General features: G+C 40.0%; 1 protein-coding gene across 1 annotated transcript; it reads left to right on the top strand.

Moving 5' to 3' along the window:
• The first annotated feature begins 147 nt into the window (after positions 1 to 147).
• Positions 148 to 17,463, top strand: LOC135096621 (eukaryotic translation initiation factor 3 subunit A-like). Its single transcript, XM_063998287.1, has 19 exons — positions 148 to 323; positions 5,212 to 5,408; positions 6,256 to 6,429; positions 6,944 to 7,069; positions 7,457 to 7,597; positions 7,943 to 8,195; positions 8,489 to 8,669; positions 8,772 to 8,917; positions 9,250 to 9,425; positions 10,797 to 10,982; positions 11,545 to 11,706; positions 12,129 to 12,314; positions 13,075 to 13,251; positions 13,575 to 13,813; positions 13,982 to 14,166; positions 14,281 to 14,520; positions 14,990 to 15,368; positions 15,806 to 16,204; positions 16,407 to 17,463. Exons 1-19 carry the CDS (start codon positions 275 to 277, stop codon positions 16,585 to 16,587), a joined length of 3,777 nt encoding a protein of 1,258 aa, XP_063854357.1. The 5' UTR covers positions 148 to 274; the 3' UTR covers positions 16,588 to 17,463.
• Positions 17,464 to 18,610: the final 1,147 nt, after the last annotated feature.

Genomic DNA, 18,610 nt, shown 5'->3' with positions numbered 1-18,610 from the left:
CAGTCACGCAAAAGAAGACATATAAAGTTAATTGTACATAAAATGGTCTAATGACATTTATAGATAATATAAAAAACATAGATATAGAACAATGCTTTAAGTAAATATATGTAACTTTCATCTTTTACATTGATGACAACTCATGACGTCACTTCCTTTCCCGGGGACGTGAGAGGCACCGTGTGGCCGGCGCAGGCAGAGGCCACATATTTCACGCCCACTGCCTTCTCTGGTTAACTTTACTTTGTACGGGTGATGCAGTAGAAGAGCCAAGATGTCGCGATCGTACCAAAGGCCGGAGAATGCCCTTAAGCGGGCCAGCGGTGAGTGGAGAGCAGTGTTGGGTGGAAGGAGCCATGTTTACGTCTGGCCAGCTGGGGACACGAGGAGGTGGTGGTCATGGCTGGGATTATTTGGGCTGATGCTGGCCGTACACCACCCAGATGACCCTTTGTGAACGTAAAATAGTTTGCACACAATTTTTGTTTGTGTTAATTACCTTCCTTCGGATAGTGGTAGAGGGAAGAATGGGGTCAATATGCAGGCGCTCTCAACAAAAGCAAATTTGATGCGTCTTACATTCACATGCCGTAGCTGAGGAATTGGTTATGTTTTGGCAATAATTTCAATAAGGTGCAACCTCTAACAATCGCATAAATAATTTTTCAGGGATAGGCACACCCCTCACGTCAGACTAACACGAGCATCGCAATTCAACCACCTTATCCATTCTAATGCATGAGGGCATGGTGGTGTTATGCGAAATCTTTGAGGTGCGAGAGCACTAACGAGTTGGCTTTCAGCGTATGTACATCCCAAGATGCAAGCTATTTTGTACATAGAACATGCTTAATTTGGTTTGGTTAGAAACACCATCTTGCAGCCCGTGTGTTCCGTGGGCCTATATAGTCCTAATATAACAATTTAGCCTATGAGATTATTCAGTGACAATTTTAAGGCTTCTGTTGATATGAATAAAAAAGGTTTTAATGATCAAGATATAGTCACTACATAAGGTCGTGGAAAAAAAAAAGAAAAAAAACCTTGAAGCTCAATAATCTCACTGGCCATATGTATTGGTGCTGATGCAATGATGGGCATGCACAGAAGGCCAGCTCACCAGTATTCTTGCTGCTCAAGGATTTCGTACGACAGTGGCAGTCATATAGTCCATGTTGCCTTTATAGCAGACTTCTGATGTCTGGGAATGAAATATAAAATATAAGTAAATTCCACCTTCATTGCTATCACCACCAAAACTGGGTATTGTATACGGGTCGCTATTAACGTCACTGATGTATGCTTTTTGCTTTACCACAACGTACCATATCACAACTGTAAGCTGAGGTTCCTGTGCAAATACAAGATTGTTAAGTGGGGAAGATGAAGTACACCACAATTCCTATATACTTAAGTCTTTGAATCTCCATATAATGGTATTTTTTTTACGACTATTGCACCAGCTCTTTTTGCCAAAAATCTACCCCATCTCTTTCAACAAGTTTAGAGACATGTGGGAATGTGGTTTTGGGTGGGGGCCTTCCCCATGGGCATAACTTAACCTAACCAGGGATCTGCATCCCCTGGGATCCCCTCCCCATGACACTAATGTGACCTATCCAGGTACACCAACCTAACCTTGTACATTTTTCTGTTGATATATAGCAAGGCTGAAAGAAATGTCATGAAGCAGGAACTACATTATGTAGCATATTAAAAGTGTTAGCAAGAACCTCAATATGTGCTGGAAATGGAAGGCGCCTTGACTTTTATTCAATTATTGTGGGCTTCATAAAAGCAGAGTACTCACCAGAAACCTACCCTGTGCTAAATACATTAAGTGTACTGTGTTGTGCTAAAATATACAGATCAGCTTGGAGCACTGATTGTAAACATCAACCACCATAAGTCTCGAAATTGTCATGCAACAATTTCCAAACTGCCACATTGCAGAATCTCTCTCTCTCTCTCTCTCTCTCTCTCTCTCTCTCTCTCTCTCTCTCTCTCTCTCTCTCTCTCTCTCTCTCTCTCTCTCTCTCTCTCTCTCTCTCTCTCTCTCCCAGAATTAAACGTAATCAAACATTTAATGTAATATTAACTAGAGGACGGGGCTGTGTCCCTTTTGGGGGTCTCGCAAAGTTGCATGGAGATTGATAACTTATTTAATGAAAAACTGACAGGACAACATCTGAAACCAATTACCTGCTCTAAAAAGTAGTAGTGGAGCTGCAGTGGACACTTGTTAGTTGACTGAACCAGTTACATAACATTAGTGGTCAGAGGCAGTATAAAGACAGTGAAGTATCTTTGCCTCTATCCACAAATCCATATCATCAGTTGAACATTTATGGAAGTAGTGATGGAATTCCACAGGTCTTTAGTGAATTTATCTTAGAGACAGCTGGACTACCTTGGATAACTCGGCTGTAAATGAGTCCAGTTATGGGGAGCACACAACTGCCTGCCCAGTGTGGCAGTCTTATTTAGGACTAAAATGGTTTATGTCCCCATGATTATCCCACTTAAATTTTATTGTTTGGGCACCTCAGAGACCTGTAGTGGTCACTGGAGAAACCCATTCCACCCTTGTGATGGAGATCCAGAAAGTGGTTACCTATATTGTGAGGTGGTGGGTGGTATGAGAACTGTTGGGCTTCCTGTGGTCGTTAATATTGCCCTATACTCTGTTTGAGAGTCTTAGAGACATATGCTCCTCCTGCAAGGTGGAGACATGTCAGGCTCTGGGTTCATCTCTATTGGGTGAGGGATTCCCAGTCCATGGTGGAAGGTTTGTCTTGAATTTGGAGACTCATAGACATTGTCTTTCACATGCTGATAATCCCCTACTTGATTCCCCACCTATGGGAAATCTCTCTCTCTCTCTCTCTCTCTCTCTCTCTCTCTCTCTCTCTCTCTCTCTCTCTCTCTCTCTCTCTCTCTCTCTCTCTCTCTCTCTCTCTCTCTCTCTCTCTCTCTCTCTCTCTCTCTCTCTCTCATGCACACACACACACACGTGTACAGCATCGACAACAATTTAACAAAAAAAAACAGACAACCCTGGCCTGGCCTGGCCTGCCCTGCCTTGCCCAGCATTGCCTTTCCTTGCTGCACTGTTTTATGCTTGAATTCATTGTGTATATTCTGACATTGCATAATTTGTTCTTTCAGTCAGACTTTACAGTGAAATTAGTAATGCACCTGGAAATAATAGGCAAAACTTATTTTAAGCAATGCAATTTATAGAGAAATTGACATGGCAACAATGCACCTGCCATCCCACCACCAGGCCTGAGGGTGTTGGTCTGTCTGGTGGCAGCATAATCCTTGGGATTATGCTGCTTCCAATCCTCTGCAGTCAAGACTTTTATGTTTGACCTGAAATGGGTCACAGGTGCTGCTAAGTAACTCATTTCATTCTCCTGCTCACACTGAATTTTACAGGACTTCTTCAAGAAATGTACTTCATTTACTTTTGTGCTCCAGTCTTAAAACATTTATTCTAGATAATGAATTGATCACATTCATACTGCTGAAGAATATGTATGATTTGTTATTAAAGAAACAATGGGGCACTGTAGAATGCATACATTCACTGAATTCCCTCACCCAATGAGAGGTAAGAATAGCAATGCCCCACCATGGAGTTTATGTCTCTAGACTCACTGTGGAGCTCATGTCTCTGAACTCACCATGGACCTTATGTCTCTAAATTCACCATGGAGCTCATGTCTCTAGACTCACCATGGAGCTTATGTCTCTAAACTCACCATGGAGCTTATGTCTCTAAATTCACCATGGAGCTTATGTCTCTAAATTCACCATGGAGCTCATGTCTCTAGACTCACCATGGAGCTTATGTCTCTAAACTCACCATGGAGCTTATGTCTCTAAATTCACCATGGAGCTCATGTCTCTAAACTCACCATGGAGCTTATGTCTCTTAAACTCACCATGGAGCTTATGTCTCTAAATTCACCATGGAGCTCATGTCTCTAGACTCACCATGGAGCTTATGTCTCTAAACTCACCATGGAGCTTATGTCTCTAAATTCACCATGGAGCTCATGTCTCTAGACTCACCATGGAGCTTATGTCTCTAAACTCACCATGGAGCTTATGTCTCTAAATTCACCATGGAGCTCATGTCTCTAAACTCACCATTTAGCTCATGTCTCTAAACTTACCATGTAGCTCATATCTCAAAACTTACCATGTAGCTCATGTCTATAAACTTACCATGTAGCTCATGTTTAAACTCACCATGTAGCTCATGTCTCTAGACTCACCATGTAGCTCATGTCTCTAAACTCACCATGCAGCTCATGTCTCTAGACTCACCATGTAGCTCATGTCTCTAAACTCACCATGCAGCTCATGTCTCTAGACTCACCATGCAGCTCATGTCTCTAGACTCACCATGCAGCTCATGTCTCTAGACTCACCATGCAGCTCATGTCTCTAAACTTCTCAAACAAAGTAAAGTATGTTTCCTGGCTGTCCCTTGTGAGGTGGTCACCTGCTGCCCTATAAAACCCTTTCACAGCCATCCCCCTGAGGGATTTCTTAAGAACAGCCATTTAGTTGCATTTTATATTGATAGACTAATCTCTTAATAGCATTATTGACTGCTTTGACTGCAATCAGAATTTGCATAACAAAGCAACTACCTCTCTTTTTCAAATGGTAGGGATGGCCAGCATGTGGGTAGGATCACGGGCACACAGGCAAGCTGAAAACCAGGTTGTGTGAATTTCTCATGTTACGCCTTTGTCCTTTTATAGTTCCTTGCCCCAAGTGTGATAATGGAACAGATATTTAATGAGAAAAAGGCCCCTAACATTTGGAGTAGGAGTTTAAAGGGAAAAAAAATTAAGAACAAAAGATCTTTCAATTCTGAAAAAGAAAGTAGTGAAATTAAATTCTTACGAAAGGTCAATATAATGCCTTGTATTTTAGAACTGTAGTCAAGTAGAAGTTATCATGTTTATGATGGAAGCTTTGAACTAAGTATTCTAGTGATTTCATTGTCCCAAACATACTAAAGCCAGCTTGAAAATTAATTAATATGACCACACAATTAAAAATTGCATTGTAAATATACATTAGTATGAAATCACTCTCTTTTTCTGCTTTACACTTGAAATATTTAAACTACTTGTCTATGGTAATCACTTCCATGTTTACTATAACATTCTTATATACATGTTACAGAGTTCATTGATGTTGGGAAACCCAACAGGGCCCTCGAGGTCCTTTATGAGGTCATCAAGCGTGGCAAAATGCGCAATACCTACTCGGAGAAGTTGCTGGAGCCTATTATGTTCAAGTATTTGGAGCTGTGTGTTGACCTCAAGAAGTCCCACCTGGCCAAGGAGGGATTGTACCAGTATAGGAACATTTTCCAGAGTGTGAGTATTATTTGCCAGTTTTCAAACAAGCGCTTATGATGGATAGATGGATAGAAAAGCTCACAGGTAATGGTAATGTTCTTTAGGTAGAACATGACATTAAATAAGGGAAGCTGCACACACTGACAGCACCACATCGCACTGGCAGCACCACACTGCCGCACTGTTCAATCACACTAGATTTGAAGACAAAACACACACACACACACACAGTTCTTGGCCATGTGGCAGCACTACATCACCACACCACTGTGTCACGCTGGATGTGAGATCAAAACATTCACACTCACACAGTTCTAGACTTTGCAACAATGGCACATCTCTGCATAATGTGACATTGGCCAAAGAGAGGCACTGTGGGAAGCTTGAGTTGCACTGGCAGCTACCATGCATGTGTGGGTATTTAACCAATGTGTGTCTGGTTTAATATCCAGACACGGTTATGTCCAGTTTTTGAACATAGGTATATTGAAGTGATTATTATAAGTTGAATATTATTAACAACAGTTCTTGTGTTCAGTTGACTACTGCTCAACTTGGATCACTCTAGACCCCTTTATCAGTGTACCACCAGCTGTTGCATTCTATGCCTAACATCTCATTTGATGATATGGCAGCATTAGATACTATATGTTTTCTCTCTCTCTCTCTCTCTCTCTCTCTCTCTCTCTCTCTCTCTCTCTCTCTCTCTCTCTCTCTCTCTCTCTCTCTCTCTCTCTCTCTCTCTCTCTCTCTCTCTCAAATGCATTGGCAAATTTGGTAATTACCATGTTCCTGGTGAGTACAAAGTTGATATATGATTTATGATATGTAATTGATACTTACATGAAACCTGTTACTTTCACAGGTGAATGTATCCTCCTTGGAAACTGTGGTGCGGCATTACCTGTCCCTGGCTGATGAGCGGACAGAAGCAGCACGCAAGGAGAGCCATCAGGCTGTGGTGGACATCGATGACTTGGACAATCTGGCTACCCCAGAGGAGATCCTCCTCTCTGCAGTCTCTGGAGAAGATGCCCAGGTAAGTCTTGATAAGGAATTAGTTGAGTGAACAAAGTACCTCAGCAAGTTGAATTTGACCTCCACCACTCCCTCTTTTTTTTCTCCTTTTTAGGCAAGCCAAATTTTATCTACTATGTACGCATGTTACTATTATCATCTTTTTTGTTCTTATTGCAAGCACTTCTTAAACTTGTTTGTACTGCTTAGGTCTATGAACCATGACTTCCATGGGTGTTTCACTTGCATATATCTATTTCATTGATGTTTTGCTTTGCCATATGTATACCAAAATTATCACTTACATTTTTCACTTCATAACATGGCTGGTATTTTTCTCAGTACTTTTCTACTCCAGTAATTTTGTGCTCCATTACTGATGTAGACATTTTCAGTTATGTCGCAAATAGTAAGCAGTAGTATGTTTTGTGACTTGCTTTGATGAGCCTCTCATAATGGGTTTTATTTTATTTGAGTTTACACATGGCAGCTCAATCACCCTAGCATTACTTTACCCCTCCTTTTTATTCCACCAGGACCGAAGTGATCGAACCATCCTGACTCCCTGGGTCAAGTTCCTGTGGGAGAGTTACCGCCAGTGCCTGGAGCTGCTGAGAACCAACTCCCGCGTGGAACGTTTGTATCATGACATTGCCAAGCAGGTGAGTAAATGAGTCTCGTCAAATTGTTTTCTTTATTTGTAGCTAGTTTTTAAGTTTTCTGATTGTGAAAATGGGAGAGAGCACCTATTATATAAATTTATTTATTTATTTATTTATTTATTTATTTTCTAGATGATAGAAATAGAAGAGATTATGTTTTATACTCATCTATTTATATACCAGGCCAACAAACCCACATGAGGTAACCCAAAACAAGACACCACACATTCACACACACATCATTTACACTCTTAGCCCTGTTGGCCTGCAATAGGAATGGAAAGTCTCATGGTCCACCATGCAATATCCCAGGAGTTCAAGTACAGCACATCTGGCCTCATGCATTTCATATAGATAATTCTGATTTTGTGTAATTTTTACTTTCAGGCTTTCAAGTTTTGTGAGAAATACAGCCGCAAGACAGAATTCCGCAAGCTGTGTGATAACCTGCGGACTCACTTATCACACATCCAGAAACAGCAGGGTTCTGCCACTGCAGTCAATCTCAACAATCCAGAGACCCAGCAGGTAATACAAGATTCAAGAGAGTCAAATAGTTTAATTTACAATGGTTCAAAGGTCTAGGAAACCATAGTTCAGCTTGTTTTTATGATTATTATAGCCATATCTTGATAACTATATTCAGAATGTATTATGTGTCATGCATAAGTCCATTCTTGTGATTTCAGTCAACACACTTTCAGCTTTGGTCTCATAAATCTACGATAATTTGTATTCTTTGTGTCATGCCAAGCATCATTTTCTCTATTTCCTGTTGGGCACTGAGGTTATACCAAAAATTTATCCTGTGTAATGCCTCTGATGTCAATATATGTATTTTGTAAATATACTAAACACAGCCTTAATTTCAAGATGAACCTGGAAACCCGGTTGGAGCAGCTGAATTATGCTATCAAGATGGAACTGTGGCAAGAGGCCTACAAGGCTATAGAGGATATTTCAGACCTCATGAACAAGTCCAAGAAGATGCCCAAACCCCATGTCATGGCCTCTTACTACCAGAAACTATCACTGGTCTTCTGGAAGGCTGGCAACATGCTCTTCCATGCAGCTGCACTCTTCAAGCTCTTCCAGCTGCTCAGAGATCAGAAGAAGAATATTACAGGTACTTGGGCTTGAAGTTTGGGAACAATGTGTCTCATTTTAGATAGATTTTTTTTCATTGCCACATTTGAATGGTTTTTTACTCAGTGAACGATGAGTTGACGGATTATTTTGTATTTATTTGGCTCCATCTCTTTCTGCAGGAAAAAAAGAAAACCAAACCAGTGACAAATGACTTATTTTGTATATAGTAACAGTATATCTCTCAGTTTCAGTAGTACTATATGATTTCCTGTGTTTAAACCACTTATTGTTTTATATGTATTTTTATACATGATTTATGTGATTCAACAGCGGAGGAGGTGGGAAAGCGTGCATCCATTGTGCTCATTGCAACACTTGCCATTCCTCTGCCATCTGCTCACCCTGAGTTTGATAGGTTTATTGAAACCGAAAAGTCAGCTCTGGAGAAGATTGATAAACTGGCCACACTCCTTTCTCTGCCTAAGCCACCAACACGAGTCTCTCTTATTCGGTAAGGTTATGTTTTAACAGAATTTTAACTTTTTTTTTAGTACTTTGTGACTGACATGACAAAAAAGGGATGTGCATTTAATTTAACTCATGTCTTCTCCAGCGACTTGATCCGGTTCAACGTTGTGTCAGCAGTACCTCAGGAGTTGCAAAACCTGTACAGGCTGATGGAAGTGGAATTTGATCCCCTCAATTTGTGTGTGAGAATGCAGAACAACATAGAATGGATACAGGAGCATCCAGAGCTTGGTCAGTCTGCTTTTTTAAAGTTGCAAATTATGAGGCTGTAATTTAATGATGTATTTGTTGAATATTATCCCTTTTTGATGTAGTTGTATGTAGATTGAGTTTATACTTTTACTTATGGCTAGAGAACAGATGTCTTCTTAATTCTTAAATGACATGAGAAGTACAGTAGTTGGATTAAGGACAAAGTAACAGAGTGCTAATTTCATGACAGTGTTGTCACCTCTGTAATGTGCTTCTCCGTCTCCTTGTAGGAAAATTTGTTATAGATAGTGATTGTGTTTCTGCACCATATGTCTTCATTGAGGTTGAGGAAATGCATTTGCCATTCACAGGGTTGACCCAGTATGTGCCAGCACTGCAGGAGATGACCATTACACGCCTGGTGAAGCAGGTGGCACAGCTGTACCAGTCCATCACCTTCAAACGCTTACTTGAACTCAGTGTCTTTGTCACCGGCTTCCACCTAGAGCGTATTCTCGTTGACCTAGTGCGCCATAATGACCTACAGGTAACAATACATGAAAAATTAATGTTACAATTGTGAGAAGTTATGCATAACCAATTTTTTCTGATGCTTTGCTTTTCTGACATTTATTTTAGTTTACTTAAAGAAAGGGTATGAGATCAAAGTCAGTTACTATTTGCTGATGGTACAGCTCTGGTGGCTGACTCATAGGGGAAGTTGAATAGACTGGTGGAGGAGGAAGCTGAAAGTGAATGTTGGTAAAAATAAAATAGTATAATGCTCAAGAGGGATAGGCAGTGAAAGGATGGATGTAAGATCGAATGGAAAATGGCTAGTATTTAGAGTCGATAGTTATAGTGGATGGAAGAGGAGGCAGATGAAGGGCAGGGTTAAGAAAGCAGGAAAAGTACTTGGTGGACTGAGATCTTTGAACATAGGACACTGGGTATGTGTAGAGAGAGATTTATGAAGGAATAATGGTGCCCACTGTGCTGTATGGTGCTGAAACATGGAACATAGGAGTAGTAGAGAAGAAATGGTTAAATGTAATAGAAACAAAGTGTTTGAGGAGTATGTGCAGAGTAATATGGAGGAACAGAATAAGAAATGAGGTAAGAGGAAATGGTGTATTGACAGGCAGATAGATGTGTATTAAGATGGTATAGGCATGTGGAGAGAATGGAGGACAAAACTAGTAAAGAGAATAATAAGATGTGTGTGGTGGAAGGCTAAGTGGAAGGCATGCATGGAGTGAATGAACTGTGTGAAGAGAGGGAAGACTGCAGTAAGCAAGAGTGATTGTGTGTGAAAGAGATAAATAGAGAGCTATAGTGGTGAGTGCATGAAAATAATGCAGCCTCATCAACCACAGGGAAGGGGGTATGGGCACACTTGTTTGGGCCCATTGGTTTGTAGATTTTACTTATTTGTTTTGTTTTTATATATTTTTGTTTAATTTATTTATCTTTTTTTCCTGTGAAGTGGCAGATATCTGCTGCTTATATAGTGGAATGCATGCTAACACCACATGTCAGCAAAATAATGAGCCTCAATTTGATGATTGGTGTACAGGACAGACGTGATGGTGGGTCGGGTGAGTGTTGGGTGTTTGTAAGTGAATGTAGGGGTAGGGAGGGGAGAGATTTTCATGATTGTTGCAATATGTGGTGATACTGCACCATGATAGTAGTCTTTGATGGTCACACGGTGACTAAAACCTGTGCAGCAGCTAAAGTGAGCTCACACCTACCCACCATCCAGTGGGTTGTGAGGATTATTATTAATATATTTGTTTTATAGAAAATAAATCAATGAAAATTTGTTCTAGAGCAGTAAAATAATGAAGCTAGTAATTAATTGCTGCCATACAGGCTAAGATTGACCTTTTTACTAACCATCATGTTAATTCCACAGATCCGTGTTGACCACAGAAGTGAATGTGTTCACTTTGGTGCAGACCTGAGCGAATCACAGCGTGAGGATCTTCCTGAGGGACCTATGTTACAGTCCCTGCCCTCAGAGACCATCCGTTGTCAGCTAGTCCAGATGGGCTCAGCACTACAGGCCTGCCTTGACCTCATAGTTCCTGAAAATAGAAAGGTAGGCATTTGATTTTAATTGCTTTTTGTTTTACTTTTTCTGACAGTTTTGTGTACAGATATAAATCTTAAACAATAAGAAGAGTTTGCAATATTTATGGCCAACAGTGTGAAAAAATATGACAATGTGGTTTGAACAGCAAAAGAATGGTGTGGGCAAAATGTTAGTCTGTAATGGAAAAGTTCATCTTTGTGTGTGTGTGTGTGTGTGTGTGTGTCAGTAATCATGAGAACAATGAAAGGGAAATAAAATGAAGATCAGTGATATAGGAAGAAAAATGTGTAGATGTTGGTAAATGAATGAGGATTACCGTTCTTCTAGGTGATGTAATTCTGATTGCAGCAAGGAGTGATATTGTCCTGCAATTTTTTTTTTTTTTTTTTTTTTTTTTTTTTCTTCTCTCTCTCACCTTCATTGTGGAGAATGAAAATGAAAGTAAAGACATTAAAATGATAGAAGAATTAAATTTGGATTATTGGCAATACTACAGTAATTTGTTTTACTTGCTTATAATGTTTCTTGAAGTCATTTGTCACTGGTTTGGTTTTCTTTTTTCCTGCAGAAAGAGATGGAGCCAATGAGAGCACAGACCATCCAGTTCTACCAGCAGACAAAGCAGCGCGAGCACATCAAGATCCTCCAGCGGCAGCACATCATTGAGGAACGGAAAGAAATGTTAGAAAACCAAAACTTGGAACGTGAGGAGTCCATCAGGAGGGCTCAGGTAAAGGATACTTTTACTTCATCACAAGAGAAAGACTGACTTGACCACATTCTTTTTTTGCTTCTTAATTTTGATGTTAAACATATTTTCCAATAACTGCCCTGTAGTATAATGATTTGTGTTCAGCTCAGCTTAGAGGTTTGAAAGTTATAGTTCTCAGTTGCCTTGAGTTGTTTATGTAATAGAGAATTGAGTTGTGACTATGCACACAAGTGTTAGTGAAAAGGCAGAAGTCTTACTCTCTTGTGTTGACCTTAAGCCTTGAGGTGTGACAGGCCAACAGTCCTAACCTCTCGTAAGGATAAGAAATGTTCTTCACACATAAATAGAAATATAATATAAAACAAACTGGGTTTGAAGCTTAAAGCAGTCTTTTTAGATTCAAGAAATTAAATGTAATTATACTGTGGGTTTTTTGGTAGGAGGAGCAGCTGAAAAAGCAAAAGGAGGAGGAACAGCAGCGCCTAGAACGAGAAGCCAGTCGCCGAGAGAAAGCCCGACAAGAGGAACAGCTCAAGCAGATTCAAACCAAACAAATCAAAGACCGGCTTTCACAGATTGCACAAACCTCCTATGGGCAGAAAATGATGGAAAAGTTTGATGAAGAAGTAAGTGTTGTTCAGACCTTTATTGAATATATTTCAGGAGGCAGTTATAATAAAACTACCCTAAAGTCCTTTAATTTAATTTCTTGTTACATTCAAGACTTTCACCAAAATGACAAGTGAAGTGGCCCTCTCCAATTATGTTATGAAACATTCCCATAATTGATTTTAGGTATGAATAATAATAATGCATGTGCAGTAGAAAGTAACATGATTGTGTCTTGGAGTAGGGATACAGCAAGGTATGATATCCCCTTGGTTGTTAAATTTTCATATGCCTGGTTGCATGCTTTACAACTGGGTTGGAAGAATACTACTAGTTTTCCTTGCAGATCAAAATGGGTGACCGAAAGGGATAGGGTAAAGGGAGTGGAAAGTCCTCCTCTGTATCATTACTTTTACCATGAGACAAGATGTGTTGTTTTGACCATCCTATTTTAAGGGGATCCTAACTTGATTATTGATAAATATGTAGTCAAGGGTAGTGATAGCTGCAAATATTATTGCTCTGGTTTCTGATTCTGAGGAGGGAATGAGACAATTAATAGAGGAGTTTGGAGGGAGGTATAATGCAAGGAAATTGAGATTGAATGAATAACAACAGTAATGTAATTAAGTGCCAAGGAGACAGGCTGTTTCACATATTATGTAGTATGATGTTTCTGTGGTTGATGATGTGGCTGTAAAGTGTACAATGAAATAACAGAACTTGCAGAATGAAGTGCCTATTATCTTCAAAATAATATAATTTTAAATTATACAGGAGCTGCTGAATCTTGGAGCAGAGGAGATTCTCCAGAGGCAGGTGGAGGAGCTTGAAAAGGAACGCAAGGAACTCCAGCAGCGACTCAAGGCACAGGAGAAGAAGGTTGACTACTTTGAGAGGGCCAAGAGACTGGTTGAGATACCCCTCTTGAAGAAGATGTTGGAAGAAGAAAAGGTACTTGATGTGTCTATGCTATTGTTGTTTGAGAGAGCACTTAAAATTCAGAGTAAACTGATAAGTTGTACATGATTAATTCTTTCTCAATAAACCATACAGAACCTAAATATGGAACCTACAGCAGTTTTAGTTTTCAGGTTACATCAAATCAAGACCCTATCCTAATTAGAGGAAATGGACTCAAATTGTAATTTTAAAAATTATGAAGTTTGAATTAAGCTTAATTTTTTTAACAAAGGCATAAAAATTTGGTCTGTGTTGTAGTTTTTACATATTAATATATCTTAGCACATCTTCATTTTTTATTATTTGTGCTCCAGGAAAAGGACAAAGATTTTTGGCAATCACAAGAAGAGGAGCGTGTAAAGAAGCTGGTTGAGGAGCACCAGATAAGTTTGGAGCACAGCAGGCGCCTGAAACTCATGCATGCAGACCGAACTGACTTCCTCAATCAGTTGAAGTCATCTCGTCGCTCTGAAATTGAAAAGAAGCTCAATGATTTCAATGCACGTTTGGAGGTGGAGCGTAAGAAGCGACTGGCTGAGAGGAAAGACCAAAGGTACCTAATCTGTCGTTGATAACAGTACTTCTAAACCATTTTCAATCAAAATTTAAATACCATATGCAGCACACATTCATTAAGTTCATCCTTAGAATTTGTGAATTAAATAGATGAAATTTAAAAAATTGGGAAATTAAACCAATGTTCACTTCTTTGCTGTTCCAGGCGGCGTGAACGTCGTGAGACTTACTTCCGTATCAAGGCTGAGGAAGAGCAGCAGAGAAGAGATGAGGAGCTCAAGAAAGCCAGGGAGGAAAAAGAAAGACTGGAGAGAGAGCAGAGGGAAAAGGAGGAACAAGAATACATGGAGAGGAAAGCACAGTTGGACAGGCAGGCAGAGGCACAGAGAGGTGTGTTTAGTATCCAATACTTAGTATTTAAACCTGCATGCAGCTCTTTAATGTGACATATTACTTTCTTCATACATCCTTTAAAACTTCTAAGCCTCCACGGTTAATTTACAGAACGCATGAGAGCCGTAGAGGAGAAGCAGAAGCTGGATGCCACACGCTGGGCCAATGTACCTGCGAATGAGGAACTGAGTTGGCGGTCACGCCCTCGGGATGAGCCGAAGGAGGAAACAGTTCCTGCTCCTAAAGAAGAAGAAGAAGAAGAAGAGGAAGAGGAGGAAGCTGGCGATGAAGGTGACCGAAGCACCAGTCGTGTTGCCAGTGAGCGTTCAGATGTCTGGAGGCCTGGTGGAGGTGAGCATTGAATGAAAAAACTTTGGGTTATGCAAAAATTTTTTCTCAAAAAAACATAGTCTGCTTTCTTCAGTATTTTTAATGGGATATACAGGCAGTTAAGAAGTGTTACACGTAATATGAAGTATTACACTTCAGGCATTTATCCTTTTTTTATTATTATTATTATTATTATTATTATTATTATTATTATTATTATTATTATTATTATTATTATTATTTTCTCTCTCTCTCTCTCTCTCTCTCTCTCTCTCTCTCTCTCTCTCTCTCTCTCTCTCTCTCTCTCTCTCTCTCTCTCTCTCTCTCTCTCTCTCTCTCTCTCTCTCTTTACATTTTAAAGCACTTTATGGGAAAGAAAGCTGTTATTAAGGTGTTGCCTTAAAGAAGTAAATGACCAATTTTTCATAAATTTACTCACTCACACACATTTACAGGAAATTAAAAACTGACTTTTGCTAACCATTCGCAGGGTCATGGCGAGAGAAGGAACGTGAGAAGCTAGATGCCTGGCGAAGGAAGGGAGAAGACGATGTGGAAGAAGAGCCTGTCCGGGAACCCCGTGACCGTGGCAACAGAGACATTAGGAGGGATGAACCAATGCCACCACCCCGGGACCGTGGCAATAGGGACATCAGGCGCGATGAGCCTCCAAGGGATTTCCGACGAGACAGGGACGATCGCATGGGCTTTGGTGGCCGGGACAGGGATGACCGCTTTGGAAGAGATCGGGATGATCGCTTTGGGAGAGATAGAGAGGATCGCTATGGAAGAGACCGTGAGGATCGTGATCGGGACAGTCGTTTTGGTAGCAGGGATGAACGTGGCAACTTTGGAACCAGAGATGACAGGTATGTTATTTCTTATCAACTGTTCAGTTTAGAGCAATATTTGAACAGGATGTTAGATACATTATTGCTTATTAAATGGTTCATAGATTTACAATTATTTAGCATCACTATTGCTGTGGATAAAGTGATCAGTTTAAGATTTAGAATTAATCAAGTGAAAAAAGTTTGAATAGGAATAACCTTTATGTTTGTATGTTGTTTACCTGGAGTGAACACAAAGTGAAGACTAATGCAAACAACTTAGTATGGCATACAACTGGTTTTAGAAACAGTGAGAGAATGACCACAGAACGTTTGATTGTGGAAACTATGGCAATCACTTAAGAGTTAAAGGAAAATTTTGTTATGGATGCTAGTGTGATGATTACCTGTCTTCTTATCCCTGCTTTCCAGTAATTGATATGTTTCTCTACATTTTAATGCCCTCTTTCTTGCAGGGATAGGGATGGTGACTGGCGCCGAGGACCTTCAAGATCTGACAGAGACTTTGGTGGACGTGGTGATCGTGATCGTGACTTTGGTCGAGGAGGGGACAGAGACTTTGGCCGAGGAGACAGAGACCGTGATCGTGACCTTGGTCGAGGAGGGGACAGAGACCGTGACTTTGGCCGAGGAGACCGTGACAGGGACTTTGGCCGAGGAGACAGAGACAGGGACTTTGGTCGAGGAGACAGGGATAGAGACTTTGGTGGGCGGCGTGACATGGGACGAGATGACCGTGACCGCGACCGTGGCTTTGGAGGTCGCCGTATGGACATGGATGATCGCCGTGGTCCAGCACGTTCTGATGAAGGCGGCTCCTGGCGGTCTGCTGGGCCACCACCAGCAAGAGAAAGGTAAGTGCCTGGTCATGTGCTCCTTTCATCAGTATTTTCCTTTATCCATCATCCTTCAAATTTCCAAAGCAAACATTCTTCAGCATCAGTGACTATTTCATATATTATTATGTATTTAATAGAAGATAATGTAAGTCCAGGCACACTTTCATGATGGACTGTGGTATAATCCTTTTCCTAACTGCCTTAACTCCCTATATAGGCCTCGTCCAGATGATCGGGAGAGGCGCCCTCCTCCCCCGGATGAGCGTCGTGATGACAGGCCACGCCAAAATGCCTGGCGTGCCCGGGAGGAACCCAGGAAAGAGGATCCTCCAGAGGAAAGGTCTCGGCATCCTCGGGAGGTGACAGATGAGGATGGCTGGACCACTGTCAGGCGCTGAGCTCACAGTTTACAGTGTTAATTTCAGCTGTAATGGTGATGGGTTCCTCCTGCATTAGGATGGTCTCTGAGCTGTTTTTTTATATTGCCATTGGATGGGAGAAATTGTTATATTCTGATCATTTAATATTAAACTGAAGAGTAAAACCGAAATACTGCGGTGCTACCATTACATAGAAGAATGGATGAGTATCTGACAGGATTATTAGGGATAAGTATTTGCTGCTGAATATTTGTGAACCTGCATAAAGACTAGCCTTCATCATATTTTTATCATATACATTGTATACTTATGATATATTTTCTTTTCTTTTTCCTTCTATGCAACTTTCAAACAATAGACTTATTTTTTGCCTGGTAACTACTGCATTTTTTTTTTTTTTTTTTTTTTTTTTTTTTTTTTTTTTTTTTAGATCATGGGTGTCCTGCAGTTCATATTTCTCCTTAAGTGTGAATCCCATCTCCCTTTAATAATTAAGATGAATTCTTATAAACTTTATGTTGCAGTAGTTGCTAATTCCAGTGGATGTGACAAACTAAAGAGAATACAGGCTTTCCTCAGATCTTTAAGTCTATATTAAGTATCTATATATTTAACTGCATAAACTTGTATAAGCTTTTGTAATGACATTTTTGGGACAGTTGGGGTAATATGTAGATTTCCATCCATGTGTATAAGTAGGACAAATGTGTATCATTGGTTTTCCTTTACTCCACAGTGAGTTTATAAGCAGTATGCTGGACTCGATTTGTGTGAAGGTTCTTGATTTGATGGTTACTGTTGGTTTTCTGCCATAAGTAAATGATAACCTTGCTTTGTACAGCTTGAAAATGTTGTAGCGGTCATTATATTGGTAATAAATGGTAGTGGTCCCAACTTGTCCTTTTTCACTTCCTGTTTGAGGAATGCATACATTTTCCTGAGGTATGTAGACAAATTAATGACACCTGTTCCTAAAATCCCGCTAAGAGAATATCCACAGCAAGAGATTCCATTTGCTTCTGTCCTCTTATATTTCTGTCTTATATGTGCCATTATTTTATCCTCCAATTTTAAAGGGATCGTCCTTCACAATCTATTTTTACTAATTGATTATTTTACACCTAGCATCGTGGTCACAAGAGTCGCAATTTCCCTCATGCCTTTCACCTCGCTCTAGGGACAATTAGATCTTGGAACTTTTTAATCTCTTATTCTAAACATATTTTACCATACTTTACAAGCAGGTATCCTGCTGAGGTCGTCTTCCAAAGTATGTAGTTGACATCTCAAAGTGTGGTATAAAAACCGGAGAGAAAGATAATTGAATTATTGCTTGGAGAATAACGCGAAAATATTGATGCATCCTGTATAAGAAAATACCAACATGGGTATTTGGAGAGAGAGAGAGACAGACAATGTGATAATGAGTAATAGATATCGAAACGGGAAATCAATGACCGTTTTGTTTAAAATTTATTTTAAACTTTGTCGTTTTAATCTCACGGAAGGAATATTTGGCATTCTTTTGTATCCTTAAGTCATTCTCCTCTGTACTGACTAACAGACCTATTGTATATACCTTCTCTAATATGGAGACCAACAGCATAGCCAGAATGAGGTCTGACCAGTGCCATATATGGCTTTAATTATGAGCGGAGCAAAGTTATGTTCAGGTGAGCAAGCAGCCCTGCCCGAGTGTACGCTATCAAGAGCAGAACAACGTGGTCGATCCCTAGGAAATTCAATCATAATGATAATACAGCTCTTCCAGTTTTGTGTGATTTACATTTCATCACTTTTATTGGATGTAGTGAATGGATGACACGCAAAAAAAAAAAAAAAAAAAAAAAAAAAGTGGCTGTCTCACGTATGGTTTCTCACTATTAAAATAGATTCTGTTGAAACATGGCTATTCCTCAAAACTTTTCTCGAATCAACGTTCTGTACGTTACTCATATCAAATTATAATACATTTAACTCTACGTCTAATAGCATGTGCCCCGTATGTGTTCATAAAGATAAATGGTAATGCAGTCTTATT

Source organism: Scylla paramamosain, chromosome 1 (genome assembly GCF_035594125.1).
Source record: "Scylla paramamosain isolate STU-SP2022 chromosome 1, ASM3559412v1, whole genome shotgun sequence".
NCBI classification, from domain to species: domain Eukaryota; kingdom Metazoa; phylum Arthropoda; class Malacostraca; order Decapoda; family Portunidae; genus Scylla; species Scylla paramamosain.
The sequence above is the reverse complement of the archived record's forward strand: the minus strand, read 5'-3'. Positions and strand labels throughout refer to the sequence as shown.

What these genes read in the sequence shown, in the direction of transcription:
- LOC135096621 (XM_063998287.1), top strand. Translation starts at nt 275, where the DNA reads ATGTCGCGATCGTACCAAAGGCCGGAGAATGCCCTTAAGCGGGCCAGC. An exon ending in AGATGTTGGAAGAAGAAAAG is followed by an intron (nt 13,252 to 13,574) that starts GTACTTGATGTG and finishes TTTGTGCTCCAG; the next exon opens with GAAAAGGACAAAGATTTTTG. An exon ending in TGTCTGGAGGCCTGGTGGAG is followed by an intron (nt 14,521 to 14,989) that starts GTGAGCATTGAA and finishes AACCATTCGCAG; the next exon opens with GGTCATGGCGAGAGAAGGAA.